Source organism: Capra hircus, chromosome 1 (genome assembly GCF_001704415.2).
Source record: "Capra hircus breed San Clemente chromosome 1, ASM170441v1, whole genome shotgun sequence".
NCBI classification, from domain to species: Eukaryota; Metazoa; Chordata; class Mammalia; order Artiodactyla; family Bovidae; genus Capra; species Capra hircus.
Window position 1 is genome coordinate 9,099,856 of NC_030808.1, and position 15,648 is coordinate 9,115,503.

General features: G+C 43.4%; 2 protein-coding genes across 5 annotated transcripts in view; one reads left to right on the forward strand and one right to left on the reverse strand.

The window, feature by feature from the left end:
* GABPA (GA binding protein transcription factor alpha subunit) overlaps positions 1 to 2,888 on the reverse strand; it is a 40,351-nt gene extending 37,463 nt beyond the window's left edge. The window contains exon 1 of one of the 3 annotated variants that reach the window (XM_005674733.3): positions 2,678 to 2,888. The gene's annotated coding sequence lies outside the window, so the exon portion shown is untranslated. Of the gene's footprint in view, positions 1 to 1,691; positions 1,927 to 2,147 lie in introns of those variants that run through there. The other 2 variants (XM_018050922.1, XM_013965498.2) reach the window with 2 other exon arrangements.
* Positions 2,679 to 10,611, forward strand: ATP5J (ATP synthase, H+ transporting, mitochondrial Fo complex subunit F6). 2 transcript variants are annotated; one of them, XM_005674730.3, is made up of 4 exons: positions 2,679 to 2,757; positions 6,752 to 6,928; positions 9,720 to 9,844; positions 10,428 to 10,611. In XM_005674730.3, exons 2-4 carry the CDS (start codon positions 6,765 to 6,767, stop codon positions 10,463 to 10,465), a joined length of 327 nt encoding a protein of 108 aa, XP_005674787.1. In that variant the 5' UTR covers positions 2,679 to 2,757; positions 6,752 to 6,764; the 3' UTR covers positions 10,466 to 10,611. The 2 variants fall into 2 exon arrangements, with proteins under 2 accessions (XP_005674787.1, XP_005674786.1); XM_005674729.2 differs by lacking the exon at positions 2,679 to 2,757 and adding an exon at positions 2,803 to 2,893.

Sequence of the window (15,648 nt, forward strand, 5' to 3'; positions counted from 1 at the left end):
TAAATATGCATGTACCCTTAGCTTAAAACTTTTCCCAATTTTGCTGCTTTGGGAAAGATCCCCCAGTGTTCTTCTTGCTCTAAGTAATAAATCTCTTCTCCTGATCTTTGGCTTGGTTGTGTCTTTTGTCTCACACCCACCAAAAGATGAATCCAGTTTTCTGTAATTACTGGAGAAATGGCCCTAAGGGCTTTGATCAACAGGGATATTCGGCACACCTTTTGACAGAAGCACTGAGAGAGTTGTTAAAAGAAACTTATACTGTGATCTTTCAAAAAAGTTAGAGATCGGACTCTAAAAGGTGCCAAAGCCAGGGTGGGGGTGGGCGGCAATGAATCCAATACACTTTTGGAAAACACTGTGTTACTTAAATCTCTGAACTGATCTTCTTTCTCAATTCTCTAAATTTAGCCTAAAGCAATGGAGACATTTGGCAAGCTGTCCAAATCTTTGCCGTCAATGCTTGAGTGGGTCTTAGCTCTTCTCCTTGAGCCAACTGCCCAGGATTCTATGTCAATACTTAAAAAAATGGAGAAGACAGCATTACTTGGAGACTTTCCACACAGGAAAATGTTCCTTGACACTGGTTTTTCCTGGATTAAACCTAACCTGCGTTCAGAACACTTCACAAAACAATACAAATTTATATTTAACTAAAAATTCCAGGAAAGGCTAGTATTCTTTAAAATAGTTATATTTACCACTATCTTTTAAAGCCACAGATAAATTTGAGGATTCTCCTCCATTGGAGCACATTATTCGAGTTTAGAATAATTTTTCATAGTGAAGGACAGTAAGTAAATGAAGGATAAATAAACACAAATGTAATCTGGGAGTTTTTCTCAAGTTAAAAAATACTATTAAATATTCTGAGAAAAAAGACATTTTTTATTTTTAAAGATAAAAGTCAATAGCTAAGAAAAAGTAAATACAGACATCTGTGTGTATACATCCAGAGAGAAAGCAAGTGTGGAAAAAGTGTGGCAAACGTGATGTCTCTGGGGGTGACGGTGTACCTTGTACAATTTCAGTGTATAATTTTCTGAATTTTCCTTTAGACTTAAAGTTTTATAAATGAAAACTGGAAGGAGACAAGTCGACAGTTTTAATTGTTCAGCCTCCACCTGCTCCTCCATTAAACACCTAGCTCATTATTTAGATTCTTATTTTAAGATGATATACGCCTCATGTCACTGCTCCTGTAAACGCAATCCAGGTAAAACTGACATAAGTCCATCTAGCGTCAGAATTTGTCTGAAAATAATTAAGGCTGGAAAGCTTGGATCAAATCCTAAGAGAGAGAGAACTTATTGTTCCCTCCAGTTTCGAACTAGTTGACCCAGTTTCTTTTGACATTAAGACAATACAATACCTAAGAACGTTATCCCTGCCCAGTTCTTTGCTTACGTGGACCCTTCTAAACCTTTGCTGCCTCCACGACTCAGAACTACCGCGAGTCTTTCTAAATCACTAATCTCTTGCAGTGCAACATTAGGCGTGGTCCTCCCTGCCGTTAACCTAATCAAACTGGGATTCCTAAACACAAAGACGTTGTTGGCTTATCTTCCAGCCTGCAAAAGCAAACTTAAAAAGCTGACAAGCTACAGTAACCCATCGTTTTCTCGTTTCACTTCCTCGTTTTTAAAAGAAACCCAATGTCCCAGACATTAAACAGATGGCTTTAACGCAACTGCAAGACAATTCTAGAAAGACCACTGGACGGGAAGGGAGAGCGCATCGCTGAGTTGGCAAAAGATCGATATGGCATCGTCCTGCGAGATCCCAGGGGCGTCGGGATCAGGTGATTCCGACCGCGGCGGCTGCGAAGCACGGCGGACAGCCGAGCAGGGTCACAGGGCGGGGAGGGGGCGGCGAGAGGTGACAGGAACTACCCGGGCCCCGGGGGCGCGCGACCTCGCGGAGCCCCGCGCCGCGCGCCCCCCGCCCCTCCCCGCACAGCCTCCCCCGCCCCTCCCCACCCGGCTCCCTCAAGTCTCCACGAACGGAAATGGGAGTCACAGCGCCGGGGACCAGCGGAAACAAAACACAGAGGCGGCCGCGGGGGGGCCGCGGTGGGGGAGAAGGCCCCGGAACGAAGCCGGCCCGCGCGGGCCCGCGCTCTCTTCCTCCCCCGCGGCCGCACTCACCCGCTCCGGATTCGGCCCCGTCGCCCCCGCCCGCGCTCCAGAGCCGGCTGAGAAGCGCAGCGGCGCGGGCTCCACGTGCAGCGTCTCTCCCAGTAAGACCCGCAGCTCCCACGACTCGAAGTGGGAGGCCCCTGGGCCCTTCCCGCGAAAACGGCGCAGAGAAACTCCAACCACCCCCCTCCCGCCTCCCAGGCACCCCCGGGTCCGGGACTACAACTCCCAGCAGGTTGCGCGAAACGGACGCCTGAGGCAACGGAGGCTCACGAGGCACAATGTAGCAGTAACGCCCCAGTTCGCTTTGTTTTACACTGTCACTTTGCACAATCGTATACCCCAACAAACACCCCCCTCTCCCCCGTCAACCAAGGAATAGGACGCTGACTCGGGGCCGGGGCGACTGAACTAGGGGACAGGCCAGTCCAATGGCGCATGCGTAAACCACACGGTTTCCGAGAGGCGAAAAGAGAGCGGGTCAAGTTGGGCGAAGGAAAGATGGCGGAGGCGTCACTAGAGGACCCGGAAGCACTTACCCTCCACTTCCTCCTCCTGTTTGGCTTCTGTCTCACCTAGAGCCGTCCGGTCGCAGTGTCTCCGAGACGCTTCCTGTCCGGTGAGCGTCGACCGTCTGAAACGGCGGCCCATAATGCATTGCGATGGCGGGTAGGCGGGTGGGGGCGGAGCCAGGGCCGGAAGTAGAACGGGGCGGCGGCGGCGGCGGTGGCTGGCTGCTCGGCACTGAGTGCAAGGTGACTGGGAGTGTGACTGGGAGGGTAACTGGACCTACGTGGCCTCTTGGGACTTGGGTTCTGGGTTTCTTCAAGAAGTCTGGGATGCCCTTTTCCCTCTAGGACGCTGGAAAAGAGAGCAACCTTGTATCCCGGGACGCCTTCACGGCCTGTCCCGGGTCATTTTCGACCTCGGCGCCTTTCGGCCTTGATGTTTGCTGTAGATTGAATAAGGAGCCAGACAATCCCGCTCTGAGGGCCAGCCTGGCTCTCAGGGTGGCGCGGGCGGCAGGGAGGCCGGCGCTTCGTGGACTTGCAGCCCGTCTGGGGCAGCCCAAGGTCATATCATGTCCGCAGGGCCGGTCTGCAGCCAGGCCTGCTTATCCCGGAAGCGTGGGAGGTGGTTCTGAACTCTTTAGGCATAGAACTTGAGCGAAAAAGACAACAGTCATCTTAAAAGTTTGGACGCCACCTAAAGATGTTGGTAGTGCTGAAACTTGGTTAAGCAGCTTTTGTTTTACATCACTGTTTCCTGGAGGAAAGCACTAACCTTGGACTGGCCAGTCATCACTGTAAACGGGAGAGCCATGCTCCCTCTCAGCACAGGGCCTCTTCTTATGCTGTGTTCTTTTGTAGCTGTTGCGTTCCCCAATTTCTTTGAGTATGTCCAATCCCTGTCATAGCTGGCGTGCGTGGCCTCGCATAGTACTCGAATAGAGGACTTAATCGTAGTTGATACTCTGTATACATATTTGGATTTCCTGGTGGCTCAGACGGTAAAACGTCTGCCCGCAATGCGAGAGACCCGGATTTGATCCCCGGGTCGGGAAGATCCCCTGGAGAAGGACACGGCAACCCACTCCACTACTCTTGCCTGGAAAATTCCATGGATGGAGGAGCCTGGTGGGCTGCAGTCCATGGGGTCGTAAAGAGTCGGACACGTCAATACCTATTTGTGTAATGATGTGTATATTTCTCAATAGATATTAAATCGTCGGGGGAAAAAATGAAACAGAGAAGGAACAAGTTTTGATAGTGAGATTATGTGTTCCTTTTTTAGATGAGTTTGAGAGCAAGATAAGACTTCTGAAGGGATGAGAGGTGTTGATGTATAGGTTTGGAATTCAGTAAGAAAACCATGCACAATTAGGTGTGATTTGGGGATCATTAATAACCTGTCTTGCACACTGTCTTACTATCTGTGAAGGAGGCTCAAGAATACTTTGCTCTGTTTCTTAACAGGATTGTTGTAAGGGTACCAGGAGAGAATATGTATGGAAGTACTTAGCAGAATACCTAGGTCTGAACAGATGTTACGGTGACCCTCTTGGGGAATGTTGTTTGTGTGTATGTTGCCAAAAGGGAAAGTATACACTGAGTTGCACAATTTTAAAAATGTATTTGTGTCCTGTCAGATGCTGTTGTGTAACCTGGGATCGGGTTCTTATCTCTAAGCCACAGTTTCTGTATCTGTAAAATGAGAATGATATTAAGTAGCACCTTGGGTGTTGGTCGCTCAGTTGTGTCCCCGACTCTTTGTGACTCCATGGACTGTAGCCCACAGGCTCCTCTCTCCGTGGGATTCTTCATGCAAGAATACTGGAGGGGGTTGCCATTCCCTTCTCCAGGGGATCTTCCCCACCCAGGGATGAAACCCGGGTCTCCTGCATTGCAGGCAGATTCTTTACATCTGAGCCGCCAGGGAAGTAGCACCTTGCTGCTAAGTTGCTTCAGTCGTGTCCGACTCTGTGCGACCCCATAGATGGCAGCCCACCAGGCTCCACCGTCCCTGGGATTCTCCAGGCAAGAACACTGGAGTGGGTTGCCATTTCTTTCTCCAATGCATGAAAGTGAAAAGTGAAAGTGAAGTCGTTCAGTCAAGTCTGACTCTTAGCGACCCCATGGACTGCAGCCCACCAGGCTCCTCCATCCAAGGGATTTTCCAGGCAAGAGTACTGGAGTGAGGTGCCATTGCCTTCTCCAAGTAGCACCTTAAGGTCATTCAGATAGTTTTCTTTCATCCTGTAGGTGAAGTATGGTAGATTGTAGGATTTATTTTGAGTCTTTTATGTGCTAGTTCATGGGCTTCCCTTGCACTATTGACGTTTTGAACCAAATATTTCTTTGTTGTGGGGAGGCTGCTGTTGTTGTTGTTATAGGATTTTGGCAGCATCCTGGTTTTTACCCACTAGAGGCTAGTAACATTCCCTCTGTCAGGACAACCAAAAATGTCTCCAGACATTGCCAGGCATTTCCTGTGGGACATCCCCACCGTGCTTAGAGAACTGCAGTGCCACTCTCCAGTCTTCTGGCTTAATGCTTTCCAACTCTCACTAGTAAAGGGCCGCTTTCCCCTTAGCGCTTGTGGATATCTTTGAAGAATCCAGTAAAAATGAATTACTGGAAATTTAGTAGATGAAAGTCAAAACATGGAGACACAAAGTATGAACTCTTAATTGCTTCCCTTGTGGCTCAGCTGGTAAAGAGTCCACCTGCAATGTGGGAGACCTGGGTTTGGAAGATCCTGGAGAAGGGAAAGGCTACCCACTCCAGTATTCTGGCCTGGAGAATTCCATGGACTGTATAGTCCATGGGGCCACAAAGAGTTGGATGAGACTGAGCGACTTTCACTTTCACTATTGAATTCTGCAGGTACGAATTACTCTGTCAGATTGCTGTAAAAGTTTCTAAATGCTTATTCCCAATTTTGACACTACAGTGGAGCAGTAACACAGTACTACGGACAGTCCTCAGACCACACTTTGAGCAGTACCGTTACAATTTAACAGTTCGGTGTGACGGTGCTTGTTTAATTCATTTGGGAAGCCTGGGGAATCATGTTAGTGTGTTGGGGTTTTACTTTAAGGTTCAGAAGTTTTACCAGGCTGTATCGAAGTGTGACTCTATCATTCCAACATGGCTTGGTCAGCCTTTTATTAATCTGGGGCAGTTTCTTCTAATTTTTTTTGTGATCTCCTTATTCTTTTTCTTTTGGAATTCCTGCTTGCATATAATTGATACTTTTATGTTAGATCTTTTCAAGACACTTAAGTAAGTTCTCAACTGAGATCATCCTGTAATATACATACTATAATTTTTTAGTTAAGAAATCATGTATTTTAGCTTCAGGAAGTCTAAGAACTTAGAGGTCTTTAAGTCCTTAAAATTCAGGCTTTCTCACAAATTCTCTTTCATTGATGAGGTGGTACTGCTTGATTTTCCCTCTCTTGTTGGTGGACTCCCTTGTGTGTGTGTTGTTTTGTTTTGTTTTGTTTGACTCCCTTGCTGTTTTTTCTTGCTGGTTCTTTTGGACTCAGATCTGGTTTCTACAGTATTCGTGAATGCCTGGAATCCTACAGCTGTACCACCGGGAGAGTGTATAACTGCGCTATATACTTCTCTCCCTGTGGGCCTGTGAAATGCAAACTGAGGCTGAGGCAGCTGTCTCCAGGCTCCCTGCTTATATCCCTTTTTCTCTTTTGAGGGAGTCAGGAGAACCTGGTAGGCTAATTTGGGAACCAGTATTACTGTCTCTCTGCTGAGAGTGGGCAGTCAAGACTAAAAAGTTCGTGGAGAAGAAACACCCATCCCAGATTTTGTGCTTTCTTTCTGCATCTGACCTAGTGGAGGTGCATGCACGCCTGAGTGATTCTGAACTGCTGCTAGATCCCAGGGCCTTTTGCTTGAGAAACAAAACACTTGCAGTGAGGGGTAGAGAGGGAAAGGGATCTTTGGTCAGGTGACTGTTCTTAGTATTCACTGAGTTCTGGTAAGTTCTGTAGCACTTAGTAGAATTAGGTACCCACTGTAACACTTTTACAGGGGTTTTACAATTATATCTATCTTAATATATCTTCCCATGCTGGTTCTTGTTTCCAGTAACAGTATCACCATGATTCTTCAGAGACTCTTCAGGTTGTCCTCTGTCGTTCAGTCTGCAATCTCAGTCTCTTTGAGGAGGAACATTGGTGTTACAGCAGTGGCGTTTAATAAGGAGCTTGATCCTGTGCAGAAACTCTTCGTGGACAAGATTAGAGAATATAGAACTAAGCGACAGTAAGTGGGTAGATCGTTGACTTTGGTGTTAATGTGCATATTCAAAGTATGTAAGTTTTGAGATGGTAAAAAAATTACTTGGCGTTTCAAAGTGTCTAAGACCTTCACTGAGCTGATCCCTGTGGTACAGGCTCATTAGCTGCTCCAAAAGAAAAAGATGAGGACCTTGATTTTTTTTTTTTTAAGTCTCAAATTTTATGAATTCCCAGGGAGAATTGCATTAAATCTAATGCCACTTTAGATATATCCCCACTGTAATGTCATTTATTATAAACTGGAGTCAATTCATACAACTGTACCATACAAGATCCATACAATTCATACAAGATCCATACCAGGATCTTGGAAATCATTTAGGAACCATATTTGAGAAAATTCAGCCCCTTAGACAATGATTATCCTAAGGTCATAAAACTAATTATGGGGAAAATATACTCAGAATATCCTTAACTCTCAATTTAGTGATCTTGGGACCACTAAATTGATTTGGGAAGAAATGTATAAGCACAGCATTTTTTCTTTAACATTACTTCCATAGTTAATATATTTCTGGGACTATCAAAGGACTCTGAAATGGCATAAAGCAAGTCCAGGGAAAACCTAATTACAATTACCATACAGTTTTGAAGGTGATTGATGACTTTAGCTATTATCAAACTTAACTGTCAAATCTTTGGGAAAGTAATATAGATCAGTTCAGAGTTTTGTTTTATTTAGTTGTCTATCATATGCAGAGCACTGGACTATTGAGAGTGGTGGGCTACAAAGAAAGAAGCCATTTTTGCATTTCCATAATATTCAAGTCTACGAGGGTACAAAGTTTGTAAGCAAGTAAATATAATAGGAGGTAAAATAGGTTAAGTGATAACGTAGTGACACATTGAGTGTTTGGGGAACTTCTTGGAAGGAATCCTTTTCTAGCTGGTACATTTTGAAAGGTGGCATGGAAGAGTAATGTTTCCAAAAGCTTGTGGATCCAAGAACTGGACAATGATCGTCAATCATCAAAGTATCTGGTTGAAGGCTCTATCTAGAACTGCGCTATATATTTCTGGGGCTGTTATCCACATGTGACTATTCAAATTCTAATTCAGTATAAATAAAAATTCAGTTCCTCATTTACCTTTTAGCCACATTTCTGGTGCTCAATACCAGATATGGCTAGTGGTTACCATGTTACACAGCACAGACACAGAGCATTCTGTTATCATAGAAAGTTTCTCTTGTACATGCTGATATAGAAGAAAACTGAGTCCATGACAAGAAACATCATTAACAAGTTCTTAAATTAGAGCTGGCTCAGTATTTTTTTTGTGGAAATAACAAATAAGGTCCTATGCTTTTATCATAGGCATAGGTGAAAATACTAGCCTTGATGGAATTTTCACTTATAATTTTTTTATTATATTGTTCATTGATAAGCAGACAGTAACATGACAAACAAGAATTTGTACAAATAGTTAATTAGGTCTAATTGGCCCGTTGCTGGTCCATGAAGTGAAAATCTCTCAGTTGTGTCCAACTCTTCGACCCCATGGACTATATAGCCTGCCAGGCTTGTCTGTCCATGGGGATTCTCCAAGCACTTTAGTGGGTATCCCTTCTCCAGGGGATCTTCCCAACCCAGGGATCAAACCCAGGTCTCCTGCATTGCCGGCAGACTCTTTACCATATGAGCCACCAGGGAAGCCCAGCTGGTCCATGATGCTGTGTTTATCTTTACAAAGCACAACTCTTTGTCATTTTATTGCTTAGCAAACAAAATACAGACATCCAGGCTTTACATTCTGGGCCTTCTGTGATCTGGGTCCTGCTAGCTTTTCCATCTAGGCTGCTTAGCATTCCCCACATACAGCCAATGCTTTCCCACCTTCTCATCTTTGCTTTTGAGTCTTAGAATGTCTCAAATTAAAATCTAACCCAAATACATGGTTTGTCACAAATGCCACCTTTTTAAAATGAAATCTCCCTGTTTAGCTTAGCAAAAGTGACCCTTCACCTCTAGTAGCTTTTTGTTAAACTGTGCCTTTAAAGGTTATCCCCTGACTGCTTCTCGGCATAAATGTTTATAAATGTTATTTTTTTTTCTTCTAAATGGTAAAACCTCTGAGGATAGGAAGTAATTTGCTTCTTTGATAGGCGGCTCTTACAGAGACTTAAACCCTTCAGTGGTGTTTGATTTAAAGCGTAGTGATAGTAGATAACTGCACTGGTCCATGAGTGGTACACGTACACAATCTCTTAATTCTCTCAGCACCGTCAGGTAAGACTTTAGAGTTGTCGGTGTAGAAACTAGAGTTTAGATGTTGGGGAGGAGGTGGAGGTTCATGTTGGAACCATGTAAGAAAAAAAAAAAATAAATAAAAAAAAAAACTAAAAAAAAAAAAAAAAAAAACCAAAAAAAAAAAAACCAAAAAAAAAAAACTAGAGTTTAGAGTGCTTCATGCCTTGCTGTAGTTCACACAGTAACTAGATTGTAGAACTGACAGTGAAACAGTTATTCACCCCAAGCCCATAGACTTAGCCGTTACACCTTATTGCTGCTCAGACGCTGAGAGATTCTGACTTTTAATAATACTGATACTGACAGACCTTGAATGTTTTGTTTGAAGTTGCGTCATTTGTGTGAACCCTCATATTTAAAATTGTTTGAGGTTACATTCAAATTGAAATACTTGTTACCTTTCAGAAAAGTCTGCTCTTCTTTACGCTCGGAAGGTATGTGAAACTTATTTTCGTTTCTGTAAACTAATGCTTAAAATACATTTTTACTTGGTCATGTACACTACAGGACATCTGGAGGACCTGTTGATGCTGGCCCAGAGTATCAGCAGGACCTAGACCGGGAGCTTTTTAAGCTTAAGCAAATGTATGGTAAAGCAGACATGAATACGTTCCCTAACTTCACATTTGAAGGTAAGTCTTTGTAATCACAGATTCACTGTGGGAGATCATTTTAAGTGGAGAATATTTACATTGGTTGTTTGGAGGATTAAATGACAATTACACATGAATGTAATTTGAGCAAGCTCTGGGAGTTGGTGATGGATAGGGAAGCACGGCGTGCAAGAGTCAGACATGACTGAGCGACTGAACTGAATGTGTGAATGTGTTAGGACAGTGGCATGTGTGGCAGGCTCTGGGGTAAATGCCACTGGAGGAGATCACATAGCATAGAGCTTAAACGGTGGGGACCTAAGATCAAATGCCTGACAGTATCATTATGGGCTATGTGATTCCGGAGAGTTAACTGGTCCCTGTTTTCTCATCTGACATTTGGGTAAGATTATACTGTCCTCTTAGCTGTAGTCAAATGACGTAATATATGTAAATTTATACAGCCTTTTTCATTGTAAGTCGTAAATAAATTTTAAGTTATATTTACATGTAGATGTTTCTTTAAAAAATTGGAAGACAGGTGAGATAAATATTAAAGTTTTTTAGAAAATATGCTTTATTGCAGTATAGCTAAGTTTGAACCTTTCTTTCCTCTTTTTAGACCCCAAGTTTGAAGTTGTCGAGAAACCACAGTCCTGAAGAAGTAATGTAAACTTGATCTGGTAGTTTGTCCTAGATGAGTTTTCAGCTGGCCAGAAGTAATGGAATAAATAAACATTTCACAGCTGTCAAATGTTCTTTTAATTCTGATTTCAAATAAATTATTTGGTGATGTTAGATATACAGCTGAGTGTATTGAATTCTGGTTTTTTTAATTGATTGATTTTACTTTATGTATTTGCTGTCTTGGATCTTAGTTGTGGCATGCGAACTCTTCGTTGCAGCATGTGGGATCTAGTTTTGCCTGCCAGGGACTGAACCCAGGCCCCCTGCATTGGGAGCTTGGAGTCTTAGCCACTGGACCACCAGGGAAGTCCCCGAATTCTTTGTTTTTGGATCCTCCTGTTTGGTTATATGAAAGCAGATGGAGACCTTGGATTAACCGAGTACCATTTGCCCCGAACTCGCCAGATTCTTAGAGTGTTGAGGTGTCCTGTTTATTTTGGAGACTTACTGCTGGAGAGGAGCCACCCTGACTGAAGGAAGGCGTGTTCTCAGTGGAGGATGTCACACCTGCTCCCAGAATATGAAGAAACCGTTCAGAAATCCTTGACCATAACTTTTTCAGGGAAATCAAGTGTGACTGTGAATACGTCCAAGGACTTACCTTTATGTTTTAACTTCTGTCTCCTCATGTGTTAAATGTTTTTATTATCCCAGTAACTCACCTCCCTCCTCTCCCCTTACAGTGTAATGGTCACTGTGTTTATTACAAGGCTATGCGGATAGATCAGGGAAAGCTGGGGGCGGAGGAGAGGAGGGTTCTACAAAGGAATTTTTTGAAAATAGATTAAGCTGTATGGTGGTGTTTGCCCAGTGGATGGAATATTGAGCAGATGTGCCAGGTAAGTGGCAGAGCAGGTGCGTCAAAATTTCAGTAAGTAGACAGTTCTTTTTTTTTTTTAAGAGGCCTTTTTAAAGCTGACACTCTCTCGTGTCAATAAATACGTGTCCAAAGTAAAACTTTGGAGATTTTTTTGAAAAAGTGAAGTCGAGAAAAACAGTCTTTCTTACTAGGTTATCTCACTTTGAAAGGAATAGATTTTTACTATGGCATACCATGTTAGCTGAATCTAAACCTGGTGAAAGTGTGTTAGTTGCACAGTCATGTCTGACTCTGTGACCCCATGGACTATAGCCAGCCAGGCTCCTCTGTCCATGGAATTCTCCAGGTAAGAATACTGGAGTGAGTAGCCATTCTCTTCTCCAGGGGATCTTCCTGACCCAGGGATCAAATGCAGGTCCTCCTGCATTGCAGGCGGGTTCTTCACCGTCTGAGCCACCAGGGAAGCCCTGGTGTTCTTAAAAGGACAAAGTTGTGTTGGAAAGGTATGGGAACCAGAAACGGACATGTGCCTGCATGTTAACGTGTGTGTCTCGTGCTACTGTTAACAACCAAAGAGGGCTTCTGTTCTAGGCAGTTTTCACTTAACTCCGTTTTGTGTAGGATTTTCTGTCTCTGACTGTTGCTACCCTTGGTGTGGCAGCAGAGTGCTGACTCTGGTTAGACGCTCAATGTATGAGTTCTTGGAGCGCTGTGTGGGCTAGAAGCTTTCCTCATGCAGATTACCTTAAATGGGAGGTCCACTCCAACCCGTCTCTTATAGACTCCCCTCCACTCCCACTTCAGCCGTACAGTCCACAGTCTCTTGTTTCAGATGTTTGTCTTGTGTTCGACAGGAAGGCTCAAGACCAACTATCTGCTTTCCAAGCTGCCAACTTGACCACCGAAAACAGATCCTTTCTTTGAGACACAATGGGAAGATAGGTGCCTCACCATTTCCTCTGCTCCATTCCTTGATAGCTTTTCCCTTTGCTCAAATAGCTATTTGGCAGGTGCCTTCAATTGTTGCAGGCGGTTCTCTTTCAAATTCTCTTTACTTGCCTTGGGGTGAGTTAGGGAATGGAACTCACAGCTTTGACAAAGACACACAATTTGGACAATTCATTCTCTGTCTCAGGCTTCCCTTCTGGCTCAGCTGGTAAGGAATCCGTCTGCAATGCGAGAGACCTGGGTTCAGTCCCTGGGTTGGGAAGATACCCTGGAGAAGGGAGAGGCTACCCACACTAGTATTCTGGCCTGAAGAATTCCACGGACTACACAGTCCACGGGTTCACAGAGTCAGACATGACTGAGCAACTTTCACATTCTCTGTCTCTCTCCATCCCTACACAGTTCAGTTACGGATTTTGTGTGCTGGGGTAAAGGAGAACCATGGTAATAATTTCAGGGTAGCACAACTGTCTTTTTATGAACATCGAAGCAGGTGTTTATATCCAAATTAGTTAGGAGTTTCTTTGGAAAATGAGGTGCTTGTCAGCCTTCAGGTAACAGAAAAAGTCCCAATCAACAGTCTGTTAATGGATATAAAACTTTCTCATTCTCTTTGCTATACGGTATCCTAAAATTTAGAAAAATAAATTTTTTGACCTATAGCAACTTCAGTATAATTGATGGTAGTTAAATGTTTGGGAGAAAAGGAAGGTTGAGAATGAAAAGTTAAATGGCAACTAACTTGAGGGATCTAACAACTGATTATAAAAATTCTCAATTTTTACACCATCTTTAAGAAGAACATCTTTAAGAAGCACTTTGTCCCACATTCAGTGTTGAAAACATCATAAAATGGAGCATCTGCCCTCAATCATAAAGAAGTTAAGTCCTTTGTTGACACAATTGTTCATTTTGAGAACATTTCTTAGTCAAAAGTATAAAGACCTATTACACTCTGCTGCTGCTGCTAAGTCGCTTCAGTCGTGTCCGACTCTGTGCGACCCCATAGACGGCAGCCCACCAGGCTTCACCGTCCCTGGGATTCTCCAGGCAATAACACTGGAGTGAGTTGCCATTTCCTTCTCCGATGCATGACTCCAATGCGTGAAAGTGAAGTCGATCAGTCGTGTCTGACTCTTCGAGACCCCGTGGACTGCAGCCCACCAGGCTCCTCCATGGGAGGAGATTTTCCAGGCAAGAGTACTGGAGTGGGGTGCCATTGCCTTCTAGTATGTCTTAATTAGTACTTTTAAAAAAGCTTGGTCACACAGAATTATGGCATATACTAATTCTGTGTCCCTTGTTTCTTATTTGTAGGGAAAAAAGAAACATTGTAGTCTCCTATGCTGAATCCCAATGAGCAGGGTCAAGCAGTTAGTGCACAGGAGTCCCTGGCCTTCTCACCCCACCCCACCCCCCACAAAGAGCTGTGGATAACAGTCTGATGCATACCTTTCAGTTCTAAAGAATCTTCACAGGACAGTTAACTACATGCTGGCCACAAGCTTACAGATCCAGAAGGCTGAGATTAGACATCACCTTGTTACTGCACCACCACATTCTGCTTTAAAACTCTTCCCTTAAAATCCTAAAAACCATCAGGGAGTTCAGGCATTTTGAGCAGATACTCCTTGCTTAGCTCATGCAGTAGACCTTTCTCTGCTTCAATGTCTCACTGTGTTTGGCCCCTGCATGGGGCACAACAACTTAAGTATCAGTACGTAAAAGTTGATAGTTAATTTTGAATTTCCTGGCCAGTTATTACTACTAAAACTTTCCCAAGCCCATATATAACAAAAAATAAGGGATCGAAAGTTAAATTTTAAAACTTGAAAGAGGAAAAAACATTTTAAGATCTTTTTAAGAACTATGTGCAAGTGGATACCTAATAACTAAAAGAAGTAGAATAACAGAAAAATAATTTCTGTCCAGCCTTAGTTCATGGAGAATTAATTTGTGTGACTGCATAATAAATGAATTATGACATTACAGAATACAGTTATTTTCTAAGTATAGAGAAATTTTATCAATAAATACTCTGAATTGCCATTTCCAAATGCTCTTTTGATCTTTAAAAATTCATTCAGTACTTGAAAGTTGCTCAGTCATGTCTGACTCTTTGTGACCCCATGGACTGTAGCCCCCAGACTCCTCTCTCCATGAAATTCTCCAGGCAAGAATACTGGAGTGGGTTGCCATTCCCTTCTCCAGGGGATCTTCCTGACTCAGGGATTGAACCCGTCTCCTGCATTGCAGGTGGAGTCTTTACCATTTGAGCCACCAGGGAAGGCCCTAATGGTTAAATATGCTGGGGTTTATAAAGGTGTACATAAAACATGGTTCTTTTCTCAAAGTACTTCTCAATTGGTAGTGATGCCAGAGATGTACCTATATAACTGTATTAAATGGAAATCAAGACGTGCCATAAGAAAACCAATCAAAAGCTATGGAAATTTAGAGAAGAAAGTTCTTCCAGCAAGGAGAGTTTTCACAGAGAAGGTGGAATTTGAACTGAGTCCTGAAAAATAACTAGAATTTACATACCCTGTGGTTAGGAGAATCAGCAGCTCTCCAAGTAAAGAAGAAACAAAGGGTTGTTAAGATAAAATGACCTTAATTCAGTTTGATAGGTGCATAAGGCAACTAAAGAGGAACAGTGGAGCATGTAACTGGACAGGCAGGGGTGACAATATGACAACGTGGGTAGGGATGGATTGGGAGGACCTCTGAATTTCAATTGATGACCAATTGATGGCTCAGACTATGAAGAATCTGATTGCAACTCGGGAGACCTGGGTCTGATCCCTGGGTCAGGAAGATCCCCTGGAGAAGGAAATGGCAACCCACTCCAGTATTCTTGTCTGGAAAATTTATGGACAGAGGAACCTGGCGGACTACAAGTCCAGCGGGTCAAAAAGAGTGGGACATAACTGAGTGATTTAACACTTGGAATTTCAGGCTAAGATGATTAGACCTCAGTCAGACTAAGTAAAGGAAAAGAGTGAAAGCTTTTAGCAATGGGATGGGTCAAAAGCGAGAAGGGAGTTGACAGTGTTCAAGAAAGTAATCTGATGGTAACTGACCGATGGGGTGGGAGAGAGACCAGGGCAAAAAGGAACCTTCAGAATGGTGAGCCTGAAATTGCTACTAGGAGAGGGGGTGATCGAGGAGGGGAAGATACCAGAAGACAAAAGGTATGAGCTAATAGCAGGAGATAAAAGTAGTTAAAATAGATTAAAAACAATGATTAAAGATAGAGTGGTAGTAATATAAATGTATTTATCATGGTCAGCTTCAATCTTGAAAAAAAGATTAAAGATTTCAGTATCTGTGGTGAGGGGATAAAATTATTCACCATGACTTTTTTTTTTTAATGGATTGGTAGCAT

Bases quoted from the DNA above. Each gene is read 5' to 3' on its own strand.
- ATP5J (XM_005674730.3), top strand. From the start codon at position 6,765: ATGATTCTTCAGAGACTCTTCAGGTTGTCCTCTGTCGTTCAGTCTGCA. The intron at 6,929-9,719 runs GTAAGTGGGTAG...TGTACACTACAG, and splicing joins GAATATAGAACTAAGCGACA to GACATCTGGAGGACCTGTTG. The intron at 9,845-10,427 runs GTAAGTCTTTGT...TCCTCTTTTTAG, and splicing joins CCCTAACTTCACATTTGAAG to ACCCCAAGTTTGAAGTTGTC.